This window comes from Semicossyphus pulcher, unplaced genomic scaffold, assembly GCF_022749685.1.
Source record: "Semicossyphus pulcher isolate SPU_LCO1_2020_fin unplaced genomic scaffold, fSemPul1.0.p SCAF_14, whole genome shotgun sequence".
Lineage (NCBI taxonomy): Eukaryota > Metazoa > Chordata > Actinopteri > Labriformes > Labridae > Semicossyphus > Semicossyphus pulcher.
The window spans coordinates 7,519,006-7,540,656 of NW_027211648.1; the positions used below are offsets into that span (position 1 = coordinate 7,519,006).

General features: G+C 41.2%; 1 protein-coding gene across 1 annotated transcript in view; it reads right to left on the reverse strand.

Moving 5' to 3' along the window:
• The window catches only part of sash1b (SAM and SH3 domain containing 1b), a 45,739-nt gene that overhangs the window by 9,322 nt on the left and 14,766 nt on the right, over window positions 1-21,651 (reverse strand). The window contains exons 2-4 of the mRNA XM_069661687.1: window positions 3,132-3,260; window positions 2,725-2,775; window positions 2,250-2,299 (exon numbers count right to left, since the gene is read on the reverse strand). Of these exons, the coding sequence (XP_069517788.1) occupies window positions 2,250-2,299; window positions 2,725-2,775; window positions 3,132-3,260 (230 nt within the window). The remainder of the gene's footprint in view (window positions 1-2,249; window positions 2,300-2,724; window positions 2,776-3,131; window positions 3,261-21,651) is intronic.

Below are 21,651 nucleotides of genomic sequence, written 5' to 3' on the forward strand. Positions count from 1 at the left end.
TGTCTATATCTGTCTCGCTCTCTCTCTCTCAGAGTCTCTCTCACAGAAGCTTGTTGCTGGTGAGATCGCAGGTTTCACAAAAGAGCCTGTACAACCTGCGATAAATATACAGCTTCTAAAACTTGATTTGCCTGCACATAAAAGAGAAATGGACTGTCAACTCCAGCAGCTTTAACGCACCAAGAAAATGTCATTATTCCAGTTTTCAATGAAGAAAAAGTCAGTTTCTTTAGAGACTACACTGAATATTTTGTGCATGACCAAATGTTGAACAGTGCAGCCAAAAAATCTTCTCAATGAGTGTGAAATTATCGGTGTTGGTTGCCAAAAGAAACCACAGGATTAATCTTCTTCAAAGGACCATGAAACAGGTGAAATAACAATATATTTTTATACCAATCCCTTCACCGTGGTATTAAAACTTTGGGCTATATAATGAGTCATTAGCACTGTTTTCTCTCTTCCTAATTGGACTGAACAAGTAAGTGGGACGCAACTATTTTGGCATAATAATGCACTTCTAATGAAATGTATTTATGTAGCTTGTAATTACGGTAAAAACATCAAAGGGCTTCACACGCTCCCACACACACAGTTAATAATGGCAATATGAAAACAAACACCATAACTTTGGCCGCCACTAGGGGGCAGTGTAAGTATTTCATCTGAATATGTGAGTTAAAAGGAGGATTTATCTGTCTGGGGTCTGAGTATTACAGGCCTGACTCCTCCACAAGCTTAATCATATCAATATGCTGCTTCATCCCTTATAATTAGTCATCGCCCAGTTCTTTTATCATATTCAGCTTTTCAATGACAATAAATGACTCATCTCTAAAATCCCTCAAAAGAGAACAATGGAGGGAAGGAAGGAAGTTTGGAGGTGACACAGAAATGCTTCACAAGTGTGACTGGAGGTTATCAGGAAGGAGCGGAAAGGCCTCAATGTCCTCAGACTGACAGAGAGATAGTAGAGGAGGAGCAGGTCAGCTTTAAAAGGTGATACATGGGGGATGGGGGGGCACAGAAATCAGAAATATCTTTTGTGTATAGCTATTAGTCGGCTGAATATATGGATTAAAAAAGTATGGCAACTTTATTAGATGGAACGAATCACTTCCATGTTAAGGTTCCAAAAACCAACCTTTGCTAAACGATGGTCCTGTCCTACATTTATAAACACAATGGCACTTGTTGCCCTGTTGTGCTCGGCCCTCCTACCTATCACATTTAAATTCTCTCTATGCACGCGCTTGCATGCCGTACTGTTTTAGATTAAATGTTGCATCAGTATTTTTACCCGTTCTATTATACTTAAGGGTGGACAATTCTCATTGTAACTTTAATTATGATAATTGTAGTTGGTGTGAGAGAGAGGATAAGTATTTCCTTTTTTGTTGTTTTGTTTTATTTGTTCAACACTTGAATCTAATGCGTGAAAACTGCTAAAGAAAGCTGAAAAAAGAAAATGAAAGACATTGTATGAAAATGTATACATTGTATTGTTAACTAAAAGTTAAGGTAATATTAAATGATAATAATGTAGCCTGTAGGGACACAACACTACCCATCATCTGGACCTCATACATACCTACACCCCCTCAAGAGCATTGAGGTCTGCTGATCAGCTGCGTCTTGTCATCCCAAAGAGCAGACATAAGACCAGGGGTGACCGTGCTTTTTCAGTGGTAGCTCCTAAATTGTGGAATGAGCTACCCACCCACGTCAAAATTGCCCCCACTCTAGATACTTTTAAATCTCGTCTTAAAACGCATTTTTATTCCTTGGCTTTTAATCCAGCTAGAGAGTTGTGTGGGCTCTGTTTGTCTTTTATTGTTTCTAAATCATTGGTTGTTGTTTTGTGTTTTATGTATATTTTAGTGTTTTATATGCTTTTATTTTATTGTGTTTTTTTTTTTTAATCTTTTACTTTTTATATATTTATTTTAACATTTGAATTTTACTTACTTACTGTTTTTATCTGTTGTGCAGCACTTTGGTAACCTGGTTGTTTTTAAAATGTGCTATATAAATAAAGTGGATTGGATTGGATTGGACCAAATAACAGCCCCAGCCACACAGTGTATTAAAGGATTTACTGGTGCTTATAATTGCCCCTGTTCTTATAGAAGCTTCACCCCGTGCCTCCCCTCGTCAATGATGCTGAGACTCTCTGGTGACCGAACACAGTGACATGTTGTGTAAATTAATTAAATTAAAAAGGGAGTCGTTGCTGTTTATTTTCATACCTTCTCTCGGTCTCTGGAGTGGAGGTGCTGCTGCTGAGTCCAAGAGATTCCTTGAAAGGAAAAAGTGTAAATTAATACTCATACAGAGACAATGATTACATTTACTGAGCTATTTTTTAATGTTAGTTTTGTGCAATAGTTTTGTTCCACTTAAATAACTATTTAATAAAGAAGCAACAGGTGATTTTAAACTGTAGCAATGAAATGTAAGAAGATCAGGAGTTTTAGCTGCTTGTCCGCCCCACATAAGTCACTGGGATCATCTGAGGATCTATTTCTAACACTTAAATTAAAGTCACGAGACCAGCTCTGCATCACAGTCAGTCAAATGCAACTTTTAAGCCATCTACTTTGTTTTTTCTCGGGATAATCATGACCAGGCGATTCCCCGGCCTCTTATCAGCCTCTCTGCTGACGCACGCAGCAGGAAGCAGCCTCCTCTTGGGGTCTGACACACTCCGAGCTGGACACTCACCTGGATCTGAGAGCGGAGCTGCAGTGATGTGGCCACTGAGTCAACCTTTCCCTGAAACGCACAGGCAGGGGAAGTGGAGGAGTAAATTATAGTGTCATCGTAACACAGAAATAGAAATAATATTCAGTTTGCTGAATCTGCCGGCCCGTGTAACAGCGGTTAACAATTATGTGTCGCTGGTTATGACCTCTGTAATCTCTGTTCTGGTGTGAACAGGTGTCTTCTCATTTTGCATATCAGTCGCTGATGAGAAGTTGAGAATAAAAAACATATTTAATTTTTAAAATTGGAATTTAAATGTTTGTGCTGTAAATAATTAAGATGACAGCAGAAACACCATCAATACTTTAGTGCTGAGATATTTCATTAATTGATGATTCAGGGTGCCAAATAAAAAGCTTGTTTACCATCTCCTCGTCCTGCACTACTTTGCGTTTCCGTAGCTCCTCCATCCTTTCACACACGTCACTGAGGGAGGTGCCGTAATACTGAGAATACTCCTGAACCAGGTCATCAAGGTTCCCCACAGAGCCATCCTAAAAGAGAGATAAAGAGACGTTCAAACACAGATATCACCACAGACCAGAGGAGGAAAACGACACCCCACAGAGGTGGAACAAGATGTCAAACAGCAGCAAACACTGTAAACACAGACCACTGTCATGATTAAAGCCATTGTTTAAAGGTTTAGTACGGTCACCGGCAAAACAAACAGCCAGGAAACAGTGTGATAAAGCACCAGGAGTGTGAAAGTATCAGAGACGTCCTGCTGTGATATTGCTCTCCGTCTCTTCACCAGCTTGTTGTCTTCCTGCCCAGCGACCCCTTTCACCTCCTCAGCCCTCCTCAGACCTGACCCCCTGGGAGGAGGAAGCACCTCGTGACGCACCCAAGACCCTCGCTGCGCTCTCGTACACTCATCAGGAGTCGACTCAAGAGGCCACGGCTCAGTCTACCGTAAATCAAGTAAGAATTACTCAGTCGGATGAGTCTTTGTCCTGAAACTGAGAACACCCTGGATGTTACCCCTTTAAGTTTCCTACGATTGTGCGACCTGAAGGTACTGTACGTGCGTTCTGCTGTGTGGGAAGAAGAAATAAGAGATAAATCATTAAAAGATTTTTGCTGAGTTTTATGACCTACAGACCTTTGGGACCAGAATCAACACATGTGGTTTCCTTAAAAGGGCAAGAACACTCTAAACTAAAGAGGCCTCTTAAACCAGATCACTCTGTCAATAAAGGCTCTTTGGATCCTTGTGGATACCGACAGAAGCAACACACCTAATAATACATCACATTATTACCTTATAAAGTTTCCACATCCAGCAGAAAATAACATAAGTATACAACGCAAGCTCCTGTTTGATAAAGTTCAGGCCCATTCAGGGGTAGCTTATTTATTCAACCATTTTTCGGGGCGCTTTCACAGCATTTAGTCCGTTTTAATCGAACTCTGGTGCAGTTCAACCCCTGCTGTGGTTTGGTTGGGCAGCTGTGAAAGCAGCAATCATACTCTGGTGACGAGACCGCTTGGAGAGGTGGTCTCGGACCGTTTCCAAGTGAACCCTAGTGCGGTTCGTTTGCAGTGAGAACATAAACGGACTTAAAGAAGGACCTAATATAGGAAGCAAAGCAAAACAATGTGCATTGTGGGTTGTTAACGGGTGCTCACACTTGCAGAGACAGGCAGAAAGAATAGTAGGACAAACGTGGGGGAAGGATGAGGAAATAGAAACAGTTTCACAAATGCTTGTGGAAACTCTGTGGGACAATATCGGTTAAATGTAAACAAAACAAAAACAAAACAACTCCGACAACAAAAGATTACAGTGGGCGATCGTGATTGATCAGTGTGCTCTCTCTTTGTTTACTTCAGAGAGTTTTCCCACGTGGAAATTCTGACCAATCAGAAAGCAGTTTCCTCGCACATCAGAACTTTTGCTCCGCCTGTAAAAGCTGCCGTGTGAACACAAACCAAGCTCAAGGCAAAATGCAACATTGTAACAGTTAGGTCTTTGATTCGGATCAAACAAACGGACTGTAGGTGTGAAAGCACCCTAGGATGTCTAACCGTCCAAAGCTGGCATTGAAAAATTACTATCTAAAAAACTATGAGCATTTTTTAGGTGTATTACAGCTGTATCACATTTTGAAAAAGACTCAACAATTATCTAAAGTTCCTTCTAATCTAAAATTATGCTGCCTTCGACCTGTCGCCTCACAGCTAGAAGGTTCCTGGTTTGAATCCCGGTTTGGACGTAGTGGGCCTTTCTGTGTGATCAGTCCAGGTGTAACCCCGCCTCTCGCACCAACGGCAGCTGGGATAGGCTCAGGATAAGCAGGATGGATGGATGGATTTTTTAATACTATAGTTTGCTGCTGTGGGGCGAAATAAAGAGTTCTATCATTAAGAACTAGTCATGAGTTATGACTGTATGGACGATGTAAGCTGTGTGTGACTGCAGTAATACGCATCCAGCATCTCCATAAACTGTTTCACACATGATTATATTATTATGCTTCATTCAGACCCTGGAGCTATGCAAATGTGCCCTCTGAAAACAGTCCTCTGCAGTGAAAAGTAATACTGTGGGCTCACTTGTCTCGTGGCATGATGGACTGTGACTGGCTCAACTGTCCAGAAAAGAGGGCCATTCATTTAGTAAATGACATGCCCCCGGGTCGAGCGAGGCCTGAAAATCTGGCTGCTTTTCATAAAGTCAAGAGACGGGGCCGAGGCCGGCTGAGAAGCTCCGCGCTGTGCCTGGCTGCAGCCGCTCCTCTGCCTCAGACTGCCGCTGATCCACATAAACAGCCTATTGTGACACAGGCACATGATATTGCATGGCCCTGAGTGCTTATTAGACACGGTGCGTGTATACATCCCAGTCACAGACGAACGTAAACAGCGCAAGCACAGAAAACAAGCTGACCTGAATGTTAAATCAAATAAACAATGGCGAGTACCAATTACCAGCCTGGACGACTTACAAAATGGGAAAATATCCCTGTGTGCTTTATATTTCCCTCCCCTGTCTCCAAATTAATGGTCTCTTAGCCAAAATTGCAGCATGAGACATCGACCACAGAGGCTTGAAAAGGAGAGTGTGGTGTCACATTTCTCAGGAGCTCAGCATCTCAGAGAGGCAGACAAAAGATCCATGTGCCCCCGGGGCCCCGAGTGTCTAATGAGTGTTTTTACAGTTCCTCTGTCTTGTCTCACCCTTTCAGCCACCAGAGCCGGGTCACAAAGTATCAGCAAGAGTATCGCTTTATCCTGGTTGTTGAAGCGTGGTCTCGTTTCAGAAGGCAACACCAGGAGTGTACTGATGAGATAGGACTGTGAAGCATCATTTTCAATGGCTGACAACGTTTCTAAGAATTAATGTCCAAAGTGGGTGAAGATTAGCAGGAACTATGTTCCACAGAAAACCACATCTGACTGACGCAACAGAGTAGCAACAGGAGTCAAACACACTTAAAAGTGAAAGTTTATTTCAATAAAGTGTCCCAAATTAATTAATTAATGCCACGTATCCTCACCAAACACGTGTTCTTGCTACATCTTTAACGTTCATCTGTAAATCAGTACAACAAATTGCTTTAATCAAATGTCACTAAAAGATTTGTATTGAGTAGAGAATGTCATGTTATATATATCACTATGACTATAAAAGACTATTGTAGATGTCTTAAAAGGGGTATTGAATGATGTGACAAAAGATCAGAAGAACAAGCACTGACTTGTCTCTGCTTTTTGGACATCATTAACTGAATAAAACAGCAACCCTAACAGAAAGTTGCACACTCTTACACAGATTGTCAAGGCTTTATAAATTAAAGTTCTTCACAATGAATCTACAGGAAACTTCCAGCTCTAACCAGAGGAGCACATTCCAGCACAAACATAAAAATACACTCACCACAAACAGGCATCTGGCTGCCAACAGTAGCTACCCGGCACTAGCTGCTCCTCAGTCGCACCGCTCTGCCGTAAGTGAACGACAGCGTTTTCAAACTTTACTCAGACAGAGCAGCGAGAGGAGGACAATACATCCTGAAGAGAAGGGGAGGGGTGTCCGGCACGCATAAATCAGGGGGAGTTTGGCTGATGGGGGAGGATGGAGGGGGGGTGGTTGCAACCACATGTGACGCTGGTGCTGCTGGGTGGGGCGCTCTGCTCTCTCCAGCTGCGGCCCACAGGGACTGGCTGACTCACATGTTCAAATAAACCACCAGTTCTTAGTGTGTGAGAGTGAGCCTGCGTGTTTATGTCTGCATTGGAGTTAGAGTGATGTGTCAGGCTTCAGAAGACATGTTTAATACTGATCAGATATGTCTCCCTCTGCTGATGAGGAGGTTTCTCTCTGCAAATTGGATTTAATTGTATACATATTTAATTATGTTTTAAATGTTTAACCTTGTAAACATCTCCATGAGGTGTTCTTCATGAGACATATCAGGGTCAACATAAGCAGTCATCTCCATGGCTGGGCCTGTCTGCTTTTAAACTGCAGTGTACCAAGGACCAGTGTTGCCAACACCTCAGTAAGGGAAGTAGATATTCGCTGTCCTAAAAGTCGCTAGAAGTCCCTTAATGACGTCATCGCCTAATTTGCATAATTGTCAATTTGTATGTAATTGTAATGGACGCTGTAGGAGAGAGGAATAACGTCGTTGGAGAGACAGAAAATCATTTTTGTCCTGTATTATTACATGTTAGAATATGAAATTTTAAAGAATCATTTACATTTACATCCCGCTCTGTAAGCCAGGATGGGATCAGCAGCAGCTTTGCGCATTCGCAATTCATTTGCAGTGTGGACGCAGAGTGGTGTGGGTCTCCTCTCCGCTCTGACTGCAGCTGGGACTGCTGGGCGAGCCTACTGTGAGACTGACAACCTGCGAGTGCTTTGGAACGGGGGAGGGGCTCACGGCAGCACCTACTGCTCGTTGAGGACAGTAACTGCAGAAAGATACACGCTTTCAAGTCAGGGTCTCCAATAACACCAGAAAAAGTCGCATGATTTGTTGATAGTCGCTTTTGACAAAAAAAGTCGCTAAGAGGATTTGGAAAGTCGCCAGCTTTAGCGAGAAAGTTGCCAAGTTGGCAACACTGCCAAGGGCAGGCTGAAGAACACGTTTTCAGATTGGCAGGTTTGAGACGTCACAAACATAAGGAGCCAATCCTGTTAATGGACGGGGTGATGCTATGCATATCATTATGAGTAACCGATGGCAACCACTTCCGCGATGCGCAAATGTTTCATTCCTCATATAAAACTTTTAAAGATTTTTTATGTTTAAATAGTGAAGTTTATTTTGGCATATTTGCTAGATTGCAGTATTTATTTCTTCTTACTACTTCTTCTTGCTACTACTACTTTCATCTTCATATTTTACTGCCACAAACCATCGATCAATGGAATAAAGTGACTATGACAGAAGTGCGTATTGCTGTCCTGTGTGCTTAACGGTATGTGTGTCTTTGTGTGCTAAATAAAAACAAGACTAGGTCAAAACCTAGTATTTGGCTGACCACATCAGGTGCGCTTTTGTGGTCAATGTGTTACAAGGACTGTCCTTATGAGGCCGATGACAACGTGTTTGAAAGCAGGTGCGCGCGGCGAAGGAGCAGCCCTGGCTTCTCCCCGAACAAAGTATCCAGAGCTGTATAGACAGAGAGTCGCGTCAGTGGAGGGCCAATATGCTCCATGATCCGGCATTGCAATGTCGCAACTCTCTCCCTCTATGGCTCTGAAAGTACCGTCAGTCAGTCAGTCAGTTACTCAGTCAGTCAGTCAGTCCCATGTGAAGGGCTGACTCTGCCGTTCAGCCAAAAATAGGTCCCACTGCTAAAAAAGGTCCAGTAAAGCTCCCATTGATTAGAAACTTTACAGGTTACCCTTAAAGTTCCTCTTCCATTGAATTCTTGTGAATCTAATTAGTTTGATATTTAACTTATCTTTGGCTTCAAAATGCAGTTCAACATGAGCTGCCCAAGACTTTCTGGGAAACAATGCACCACTATTCTACAATATCTACATAAACTCTGAACAACTTGTCAGTCACGTTGACCTATGTGTCTTTATAAATAAATGATGGACTGATTGAAAGAATTTGCTAAGTGAAACAGACTGATGTGATTACATCAGGGTCGTGATGAACACAGATATGATGCAAACACGATTTAGAATAGGTGTACAGTTGTCATTGGTTAGTGGGTTGAACAGGATTCTATTGGATAAAAGATCCAAGGGTGGATTTCCTTTAGTCAGTGATGCAACACCCGGTACACTTTCCATCATCAGATCATCTGCTCCAACTTTAATGAGCCTGCAGATGCACACTGAATGTGTCACATAAATAAACATGGGCATACGCAATAGCATCCTAGAAGTGCTGTACAATCTTTGTGAACACTAGCAGCTGGTGCACCAGAAGGTGGCAGCAGATAGTAACTCTACATGAACGTCTTTTAGTGACTTACTGATGTGTCATCCACTGAGAGCTGAAGGTAATGAGCAGTGAGTTGAAAAGCCCAGTAAATTGGGCACATTCAAGTGGAAAGTAAATATTTCCTCTCAAGTGTAGTGATGTTGAATGTGATTATTGTAAGTAGTTTGAGAAGAAAGCTTGAGTATGATGTAATGATGTCAAATTCTCGGTGTGGTAATAAATGAATAAATCTAAGGGCCAATTTGCAACTAAGCCTTATAACAGACACGCAGACAGATTCAGTATAAGGAGCAATGTGGTTGTCCTCCTCTGCTTACTGCTGCAATGTGTCTACAAATCAACAAAGGTATTTTAACATGTCCTCAAGGCATCAAGTATGTGGGTGGTGACCCTGTTTGCTCGCAGCATTAAACAGAGAGATTAAATGTGGAGAAATATCCCTCAGCATCTCTGTCTAATCTTGACCCTCCAGCCTCTAATCTTCATCTTTAATAACTGACTTCTGACTCCAGAGCATGAGCAGCAGCAGCAGGAGGTAACAATAGCAGTGTCAGATCTACAGCAGGAGGCTGCAGATTAAGCTGAGCTGCAGATGGATGGTGGAGATGGTGGAGGGCTACGCACTCACGGTGCCAAAGGGCTGAAGCAGCTCATGCCAGAAAGGGCAGTTTTCCGCCTGGCTACACAGCGGCGCTCTGCTCGTCACATCGGAGCACAGGGGGAGCAGCAGATAGGCGCCACTCCTCCCTGTCAGCCCGCTCCTTTCCTATCAGCATCAAGGCACCTGATTTCTGTCTGTGCCAACCTGGAGCGCGTGAGCACTCATCTGATCTTTGATCCCTGGAAAGATCACTCTGTGCTCAGCGGAGGGAGAGAAGGTGGAAAGCCTAGCAAATATAATCAGGAGAACGGCCTCGGAATGATATCACAGGGAAAATTTGTCATAGCAATAACAAAAAAGTTGAATTTATGGCTGGCTGTGAGGCAAACCAATCTTTGTTCAGAGACTGTGATTCAATGAAGTACTGGAAAGTTATTTAAGGCCATTTTGTCCCACAATGCAAAGCCATGAAATCATTCAACATTAGTTTAAACATTTAGATCACTGACATTCACACGTCTGCCATTCAAAGTACAGAGGCATAAACAGGGCTCAACTAACTGTCTCTATAACAGCTAAACAAGACGGAGGAATGAATGACTGTAAGAATGTATTATTATTCACTTTAAAGTTGTAATCTCAAAGATCTCAGTTTCGTTCTCTTTGGCGGCACCTATGGCGATAAATGGTAATTGCGGGAGCACACTTCCCAGATATCCACACAGTGTTGCATGTGTGACGTCCACGGTTGGCTCTTGATTTTCCTCGCTGACGGTCGCTTTCCTTTTTAGACCGTTTGCCTTCATCTGAGCGTCCAATTTGTTTCTTTTTCTTTGGATTTTCACTTGAATTTTCCATTTGAAGTTGTATCTGTAGTCATCCATCTTTTCTTTGTTTGTTCAGCCATAGTAGATTACTGTTTACTCGCAACACTTACAGAGACCGGAAAAGCAGCCGCTTAGCTCCGCCTACCCTCTCTGGCAGACCAACCACTGCTGGCTGATGGAAAACGCGTCACTAACTGGGCGCCGCTTGTTGCCACAGACACCCAGTCTGTGATACTGCAAATGCAAAGGCTTTCATCAGTGGGCCATAGGCTCAATCACCATTGTGTTACCTCATTCAGCGATAGATAGAGACTTAACAGACATTTATTTAAATTAAAATCTGCAAGATTAGCACTTTAAGCTTGCTTATATTTATTAAGCTTATTACTTAATATTCCCATGTATAGTATAAATTCCAAATACATTGCATCAGCTCATAAAATATCTGCTAGGACTGTACATTTGCAAGAATCTGGTGATGATATGTAAAACAATACATGGGTTATAATTCAATATATACTTTAAGCGGGCCATTTATTGTGATTTAAAAAAAAAAAAATCTAATTTAATAACTTAGAGTAAATAATATTAACCTTTTTATGCTATCAGAACAATAGGATCTGCATTTGCATTTACCAGCCTGTTACAACAAACATTACAGAACCACTTTTTTGTCCAGTAAGTGTAAAGAATTGACCTTCACTTAAATGAATGTTAAGATGTGAAATATTTATCACAAATTATTGTTTTTTGAGAATTCATACAGTATTACAAAACATAATACTGATACTCAAGTGTACCTTTACTTTCTTACACCCTTTATACAGCCCACTGCTTAAAGTACTTGACATACTTGTCTTGGGCTTTAACAATCCAAAATATATTTTTTTATATTTTTTTCTTCTTTGCTCTGTTTCATGTGCTGCTGCAATGCTGAATTTCTCTCTACAGCAAGTTAAATATACACACGTAAAATAACATAAATAACAATTAATAAAACTATAACTGAGAAAATGCAGTGCAACATTAAGGGAGTTCTCTGTATATTTTATGTTTAGGAAAATAAATATAAATAGCCTTCTTTTAAGCTTGACGGTAATATATTTTTGATATCCTCCAATTAATTTTTAAAAGGTTTTTTTATAAGCTGAGTGGTGCAAAAAAAACAAAACTGCAAGACTATGTACTGTAATCAACAGTCATGTATGAAATATGTGTGTGTGGGGGAGAGAGAGCACCCAAGGGCCCAGTCCAGATCGACAGCCCCGGGGCCCCCTAAAGACCAGAAGGGGATCAGTGGTGGATCTTAACCATTCATGACTGAGTGCTAAGCGGGTTTTGACAAGTCCCCAATGAGGGTCTGATGAGAGGGGTCGCACTGTGACATGCATGATGTCAGTCACAGATACACAAACTGAATATAGAGTACCTGCTCGTGTTTGAGCGGCTGTGGTGAGGTCTGCAGTACGCAGCTCTACCCCCTCTTTTCATCCCGTCAGCCACTGAGCAAACACGTCTCACTGCTGACGGACAAAAGACCGGCTTCACTGCATCAGACTGGGTTTTGAAAGAAGGTACACTGATAGTTAAAATATAGAGAGTCTGAGCCTGGATTAGTGGATTATGACTTTATAAAATATACATAAAAATTGAATTGTTGTTTATAAATAATAAAAGATTGATGACACTGAGGGAAAGCAGCCAGGAGTTGGGATTAAAAAAAGGATGCAGAGTGAAACTCCAAAGAAGATTAAGAGGGCAGACAGGAGGCACGGAAACAAACCTTTTGCCTACACCACTAAATCTTCCAAAGCTGACATGGGATGGAGGGAACTATAGCCTCCAAAGAGCCATACACCACAATGTGCAGCACATTTGGGAAGATGTGTGATCTATTTTTGCAAAGCCCCCTGTGCTGCCACTGAATTGTTCCTGGTCCTTGGAGCATGTTTAATTCAGCAGAACGGAGATCAAATAGAGAATCATCCCCTTTAAATTTCAGTTAAATCACATGCATGGAAATTGTGTGTGTGTGTGTGTGTGTGTGTGTGTGTGTGTGTATAAAATCCCCTCTGGATAGCGGTGTGTTTTTGCAGCGGGGGCGGCCTGTAGATTGTTCCGATTCCGCGGAGCATGTTTAATTCAGTGGTGCTGAAAACAAATACGGAGACCTTTCTTTTTATATTCAATACAATTCACACCTAGACAGACCGTGTGTACTCCTCAGTTGTGAATGGCTCTGGGCTGGTCGTGAAGCAGCCTGTGGATTGTGCGTATCCCGTGGACCATGTTTAATTCAAAGGTGCTGAAATCATTTCATCTGCCCCTCACCCCCCCTTTCTGGGGCAATTACCCTGGTGAGACTGTGCCGTGATCCCTGAAAACGCGACTGCCAGCTCACACCGTCTCCGGCTGTATTATCAGTGCTGCAGCTCGCTCCCTCACTGGACCACAACATCCACTGATCCTCCTGTGAGACGCAGGAGTCAAGGGCAGCTGTCAATCATGCAACGTAAGATCATGGGGCCCCCCAGAATGAGGTCATTCTACATGGTGTGAAAAACAAGCGGATTGGTGCAATCAGGAAAGAAAATACCCTCCGGACGTTTCTCTTTTGGAACTTTTCATGGGAAAAACACGGCGAGGAGACGTTGGAATGAGTTGGAAAACAGGCTGGCAGAGTGAACAGATATATGTCTGATGAATAGGAGAAAAAAGACAAGACCTTTAACTTGTAATAATGGTGCCTCTTGATTAGATTTCAACTGAACGGGCTGTTTACTGGTGTCATTATAGTAGCTTATTTGAGATAGAGTGGTGGACAAAGCACACAACAGGCCTGATCTTTGCCCAGCAGTAACACATGTTGCTCCACAGACACTGACATACGTTAGGAAATACCTTACAATGGGAATTACTGAGATCTCACTAAGATGTTTCTGACAACACTTCCCTTGTTATCTAGTCAGAGATTGGATCTCTGTCAGCTCGCCCTCCCCTCCTGGGAGCTTCCTTTCTCACCGAACTGCATTTCAACACTTCGATGATGTACTTCAAACGTTCACATTGTGCTCACTGATCTCACATGTCTCCTTTGACATCCACGGATTCCCCCAACAGACCCGATGACAACCTCTCCTGTCCAACTCAATTTGCCTCCTCAGATGTTGCGTCTCCTCCTCTTCCACTCCAAGGACATCTACCTTACAGCCGCTACACCCATTAATGGATGCTAACCGCAGCTAGCCAAGCATGCCCTGACATCATAAGAATTGCATGAGGATCTATAATGAACATGAAACCCCGTTCAACATCCGAGAGAGGGCTCGCTTTCACTGTTTGACATCTCCTCTATGATGGTTGATTCTTGATCTGCTAGGCTATTAAACCTGCAAATATATATTTTATTGTAAAACTTGGAAAAACATCTTTTTAAAAGGAACAAAAAGTCAATACAGCTAACACAGTGATTAAATATGCATAATCACTCATTGGAGTTGATCTGTCGGTCAATATCAGGCCTGTTCTTTAGGCCGACAGCTGGCCAAGTGTTTTAACATCCTAGCACCGACACTTTTGTCGATCAATGCGCCTCATTAAAGTTTCATGTGAATTAAAAACCACGTTCAATTGTAAAAATCTGTGATGGTTTTGAACAATGCAACATACCTGCACTTTCTGTAACCACTGCAGGGGCATGAACAGAAGCGTGCGGGCTATCACAATAAAAACTGTCCTGCTTCTGTGCTTTGGAAATTACAAAAATGTGGATTTCTTTGCCACAGAAAGCTGAACAATGGTTTCCCTTGTGTTGCATAGAAGATCTTAGTGGCCATGTTGTAAAAATACCATACAAACTTTAATAATGCAGAATGCTTAAACCATATTAAGTCAAGCAGAAGCACTCTGGAATAAAAAATTCAGTAATTACATTCATGCATTATAAACCTTCTTTTGCAGTAGGCTATATAATACATACAATGCAAACTGGGGCTAATTTAATTGATATAATGAAGGGGACCTCCCCCACGACTAATATAAACACTAATGAAAGTGCTCTAATCTCAGATGTTAGCATCAATATGTTGGAGACAATAAAACAAAATATTAAAAGCATTAATACAATAATGCACTGTAGTGTTTTTAATTTGGCTTTAAGTGTTTCTAACCAAACTCCACCAGATATCCTACCGACATTCACATGAAAACTGCTGCGACTTCATTCATTTGGATATAGTTCCTTTTATGCCGCACCACTGTGGAGCAGAGGAGTTTTGGTCCAATGCTTTTTCAAATCTGGCCCTCGCCCTCTCAGAGGAACTCGAAGCTTCGATTACCCATAAACCACTTTCTAAATTGAAACCTCGACCTCTCAGTCCGGCCTGTTGTCATGGCAGACTGCCCATTTCTTAAATCACCGCCTCCTCGCAACCTCTGTTTTCTGATCTCTTATTCATAACCCTTTCTTTTCTTCATTGTCCCACTTCCTTCTCCTTTGTGTTTCTTTATCTCTCTCCCTTTAGGCCCTAATGTCTTTTCCCTATTATTTCTAAGCACTGTCACCCAGTCTGCCGACCACTTCGGCCTACAGTTGGATGCCTGCGTTTGCTTCATGATGCATGAAAAGAGGCATTATACTGTATTATGTCATAAATCCTTTCTCAGAAGGTCTGAATTATGACTATGCATTTGAATGTAGATAATAAAAATAGAAGCTCATACACTGACACACTCAGGTTTAGAAAAAAGCTACTGCTGGGGTGAAATAAAGGCCACGACAAGGTGAGGAGGAGATGAGAGAAGAAAGTAAGTGGTGATGAAACTTTTAGAGTCCATAATGGTGGGTGATAGTTCTTGCTGCATGGACGGGCAAGTGGGAAGTAGAATTAAATAAATCTGAATAGTAATAAAGGAGAGGAACCAAAGTCCTGACTCTGGCTTTCAGCGAATCATTAGTTGACGATGTGTGACAGACGTCAGGACAAGGTTAGAAATTCTACATCATGACTAAGTCTCCACAATTTCTTAGCCAACCAGGCATGATCATGAAAATCATGTGAACATTTCTGCTTCATTTTAAAGTCAAGTCAAATTATTTCCTATGTAGCGCATTAAAAACAACATGAGCTGACCGAAGTGCTTAACAGACATGAGAAAAATAAATAATACACCATTAACCTAATGCTGATACCAAGCAGAGCTCAAGATAAAAAAGATGGCTAATGTACAAAACTTCTAAAACAAACTTTTCTAAACACATTAAATTGTCACAATTAAAGCTTTTTCCAAAGAACAATACTAGAAACAATTATTTTGCATGTAATGTTACAATCAGCCTGCGGGCTTGTTGTAATGCAGACTCAGCTGTGGCCCTCTGATCATCTCAGCGTGATCGTGAGTCAAGTGATCTAAATGAGCCTGGAGGTTCAGTCTGTTCCTGTACCACTGAAATTGGTCATGCAATGACTGCATGTTCCTGCTCATACTGGCAGAACATGTTATTCTCAGAAAAAGATTCGTTATAGATCGTTTATGTATTCTTTAACATATGCTGAGCTATGACATGCAGTCATGTCATGTCCTATTTAGGCTCACATTGTTCACATTTTCATGAATCGATCTGATTCAGTAGAGTGAGTGAGGAGATTTGTGATTATATTATGTGTCTCCTGAAAGTGAGGAGTAAGAATCAAAACATGTAGAACTTATAATGTGTTTCTTTATCAAGCGTTTATTTGTCTCACTATTCAAAAGTATAACTCATAAAACCATGAAGAAGGCTGACCGTCAATCTTCGGCTTCAGCAGAGGTCATGGGGAACATCTTTATTTTCCCTGTCCATCCTGCAGCAGTTACAATAACTGTCACGCTACTTCCTGTCATTTCTCACAAAAATGCACATTGGGCACTTTTTTGTAGCTTCCCTGTTACAGTTAGAACACTGACATCCTCTTTTTAATGTTCCCTTTGTTCCAACAGGTAGACAGTTAGTACGAAACAGAAGCAGAGCTTGTTTATCAGACAAAAGATTTGCATAGTGCGCAGAGGGAAATACTTTAGAATATCACTGTCACGTAATCTAATGGTATTTTACAGGGGTTACCTAACTGAAATTGTACGGCCTGATATTTTCCTCTATTGTACCTGTTCAAGTGTGTGTGTTTTTGGTGGTTAGAGTATGATTACAACTTCCAGCTCACATTAATGCCCTTCCATATTGGAAGGATAAATCAATACAGTCTTGTTTTTTATTAACAGAGCTTCGCCTTCCTTCGAGTCGTCTATCCATTTAATTTTACATAAGCAGTCTAGGCTATGTGCAGAGGCTGGCTAATTATTTATCTGACAGAATTGAGAAAAACAGGCCAAAAACAACTCAGTAGCTCCAGCTCGGACTGACACAGCTTAACAACTTGGGCTTTAATTAATATGGATGAGCAGCTATCTTTGCAAAACAAGCTTAAATTCTGTTCTCAGATCTAAAACAAACAGAACAATGTCAATCTGTTTAATGATGATGTTTTCAATGGCACAGATACAACAAAATGAGTATTAATATATTAACAGAAAACAAATGAAAGGTTGACAGCAGCACTGCAACTTGTTTTAAGAATAAATAAATCCTTTACTCTGCTGTTTCCAGAGAGGACACATAAGAAACTACGCTTCCCAGAATATCTAATAAAAAAAACATAAAAAATATGGCAAATGGTAAAAAGTGAGACCCCCTTTCTGGCATCCGTGTGTGACAGTGACACAGATGCTGAGTGAATGCTGTCTACTGAGCATCCTTAGCTCATATACTGAAGGTGAGTGTCATTTGTGGCCACTCAGATGTTAACACCATGCTCATACAGTGTGTAACTGATTATATCAGTTGTGAGTCACTTGCTCCATAAGTTGATTTAAGATTAAGGCCAAGCTGCCCATGTTGGAGCACTTTGATATGCGCTAACCCATCGGTGAACGTAACTAAAGGCATGTTGTGCCTCAGAGCACAAAGCAGTGCTCACGCTTTGCTTGACGCAGGGGAATAGATTTGAAATAGTAGGATTCAGCGCGCAGTAGTGTTGTTGTCGCTTTGTGTCTGAAAGTCCCTTTACAAGAGCAGCTTGTGTAATTATATATTGATTAACACAGAAAGTCAAACCTCATCCCCATAGCAGAGCTGTATGAAAATTGAGGACAGCCACTGGAACAGTTTCATTAATGGCGACGGTCCAGACACTGTCCTTTGGGGAAAATCTGGGAAAAGGGGGCAAAATTAGGATCCGGTCTGATGATCACAAAATGGAAAATATTTGGGATACAACTGGGATTCTGCATTATTTCCGCTCAGGTGTTTTGAAGCATGCAAGTGGATAAAAAGGAAAACATTTCTCAGCGTAGCAACACAGCACTGTAAACAATAAGGGGAGACTGTATAACAGACTCATACTGTATGTCAGCATTAGGGCCCGATCAGAGAGAACGCGTTGTAGCAGCTGGGGCGGCTTTTTTGTCATTGTTTACAATGAGAGGGACGCTTTTTGCGCGCTGCTTTTGCATTGCAGAGTGCCTCGCGTTTTCCCACTCTGTGCATCCTGCGTTTTTGAGGAAACGCTCTGAGCGCCTCGAGTTGAAAAAACTTCAACTCAAAGCAGAAAAGCGCCCGACGTCATTGGTGTTTTTTCTGATTGTCCAATCGGTTGAAAGGAGAGGCGGGCCTTCTGTCAGTTAACAATATAACGGTTAGGTTAATGACAGCTAATGATTCGGTGGTTGCCTTAACAACAGTAGAAAACAAAGGCGCAGCGAGCTGCTCTTTTTTTAACCGTAGGCTTCTACAAAAAAGGCAGTGCGGTGCGCCTCACGTTTTACAGCCTGCAAAAGGTGCTCTGTCTGATCGGGCGCTAACACAACACTGTTCAACAGCACCACAAACCACATCCAGCAAAATAATCATAAAGTTAAATAATGTTATGGTGTAAATCCACCACAACATGTCATAAAACTTTTTTTAGTTCCCCTATGTACAGTGTGTTTTTAGTCCTTTGTAGATTTGTTTTTGAGAGTTACGCATTCTGAAAAAACTTTAAAAACAAGTTAATTTGCATTCTGCTCGATTAAAGATTTTAGCATGACACACGCAATAAACAATTTGCATATTTTTGGGAGGAAAAGGTTCCCAAATAGAGGTCAATCCGGATCTACTTAAGTCCTCCATGGTTAATAACATGGAAAAGAGAACAAGAGAGAAAAAAGCTTGAATTTTCAAGTAAGGTAAGATTATTTCTGCATCCACTGACAAATGTCATTTTTTCTACATGTATGGGTTGCGGGGGCCATTAGAGGCCATGTGGTAGATTAGGTAGTATCAGCGTTGTCAATACCTGGATCTCACATGAACAGAGCATGGATCTTTTGAAGGTGGCAATGCTGTTTGGGTTGCAATGACAACTGAAGATGTACACTGTATACACATCTTCATGCTCTAAGGACATACTGTGGTGTTAATACAGAGTAAGCTGCATCTACATACTAGTCTAGTCTAAATCATAAATGAGGTTACTAGACGGGTTACTTTATGTTCTCCACAGAACAAAGGAAGCAGATTAAAGAATAAATGAAGTTCCTCAGCATAATAAAGAATCCAGTGCGTAAAACTTCTACGAGAGGGGGCGAGCCATAAATCTGTCACTTTGCAGAGCTAATGAGATAATAGATGAACACAGTCACGTTTCTCATATAGACTTTATTGGCCACCATGGAGGCAATTACGGATTCTTTCTAATAGGCGACACAGGAAACTGTGAGTAATGGATACAGTGCATCAGACGTGGACATAACCTTGACAATGTCATTAAGATAAGTAAGGCAAGGCCTTCTTGATAAAGCAGATTTTGTACAGGGTGTACATGTAACCGATCGATCTCCATACACACCTAGACAATAATCAGTCCCTCCATGGATAATGGATATTTTTTGGAAAACTCAACAGTTGTCTGAACCCAATGACCTCTTACCAGTAAAAACACAAAACAACAACCTCTTGATTATCTGTAAAACCTGTCGGGGTCTGTCTGAGCCTCATGTCATCCATGTAAAATGTGCGGCACTTCGGATCGATTTGTCTCAAGGATGCTTCAGCCAGGAACTCTAAAAAGCTGAAAGCTAAATGTCAGTGACTCTGACCTCTCCCTTGTTTACTTCACTGTTTTATCAAAATAGACTTTGAAGAGTAACTAGTAGTTTGAACTACGCGATCGCATGTTAAAGATCCACAGTGGAGATTCTGAGTAACACGAGTAGTATGTTTGGACACTTCTGAGAGTGAAACATGAAAGCACGGTGGATTTGAGCCACAAATAGAGTGAGCCTCCCCCTGCAGGCAGACTCTGGCTCATGGTGTGCAAACAAGATGTCTTCCAGGAATCACACAAACTCATGCATGTCATGCAGAACCACAAACAACTCAACAATGAAAACTGAGAGACAGCATTCCCTACACTAGGGATTAACTCAACCACAGATATATTTTTGAGTGAATTGTTTTTTCCTGGTTTTCCAATGAAATTCATGACTACAAACATATTATGGAGCTGAAATCTGAAGCTGGAAAGAATCTTACAAAAACTAGTATGACAGTTCTTTTTGCAGACTTTATCAACATGAATTATATGCAAAGTAGGTACACAGTAAAATAAGCAGGCAGCAGCAGTATTTCTTGGTCAGTTGGATTGATTTGCATCAGGGATGTGCATTTAGAATTTGGTTTTTTTTAACGGTTAACCAACACTCTTATCTGTTAATAACCGGTTTACCGAGAAGATTAAAATGTACTTTTTGGATTGGATAAAAGTCTGGGACTAGGGATGCTAATTTAGATTTTTTTTTCTGACTGATAACGTTAAGAATTAAAGATCATTTTTAGAAAGAATTTTTAGAAGCTCTGATGAGAGCTCTTTCTAATACTCGCAGAAACACAAATACACACACACACACACACACACACACACACAACTAGGAGGTAAATGTATTTTTAGATTATCCTCAGACATAACTACCTGTGGCACCGGTAATTGTGTCCACAGATATCAATACACTGTCCAGTGTCCATTACGCACGCACAGGAGAATACAGTAAATGTTGCATAAATGTTAAGTTTCATTTCTCCTCAAAAACAGTCAATACGTTAACAACAGGCTGTGGAAACTTAAAATAAAAAGGCCAGGCGTACACGAGTCCTTAGGAGCAGAGACATTTTTTTAACTGTTGAACTGCTTGTTTCATTTGGCTCTCCTCTCAGGCTCAGCTCAGCTAACAACACGTATGTATATTAAAAAAAAGACTGCATTTAATTCAACTGTTTAAAATAACAATTCTTAACGGTCGGTTAACCAGTTAAAGTGCACATCCCTAATGACTACACAAACAAAATAATCAAACTAGTAAGACAAGTCTTTTTGCAGATTGTTTCTGCAGATTTTATCAACATGAATTACATGCAAAGTTGGTACAGGGTAAAATAAGAAGCCAGCCGGAGTCTTTCCTGGTCAGTTGGTTTGATTTGCATTCGTGTATTGTGACTACAGCAGCTAATGCAAAAAGTCTCCAGCGCTGTAGATACTTTCCTCCAAAGGCACGCCCTCACCCTGCCCTCTGGATAACCCTGACCCATCTGCTGCATCAAAGAGATTACAACAAATGCTAAACTATTTTCAAGCAATACTTGACCCGGCTCAACTGCACCGAGCTGATTTTCTACACCACATTTCAAGCATTTTTTTCAAGCACTTTTTTCCTCTTTCCTTTTTTTTGACATTGTTGAATGCTGTTACGGTATGTGCTTCAAATCAAATAGAAATATGATTAACACTGAGAGGACAGTATGTTCACCTCAACCTTTTCACTGAGCTTGAGATTTAAATGTCAATAAAAGCTTGTTGTGTTTCATAACAGTGAAACAATGACTGCGTGACATTTAGGAAACGTTCTGCTCCATGTAAACTGTCTACTTTGATCACAGTCAAACAGCAGCAGCAGAATTAAGACATTA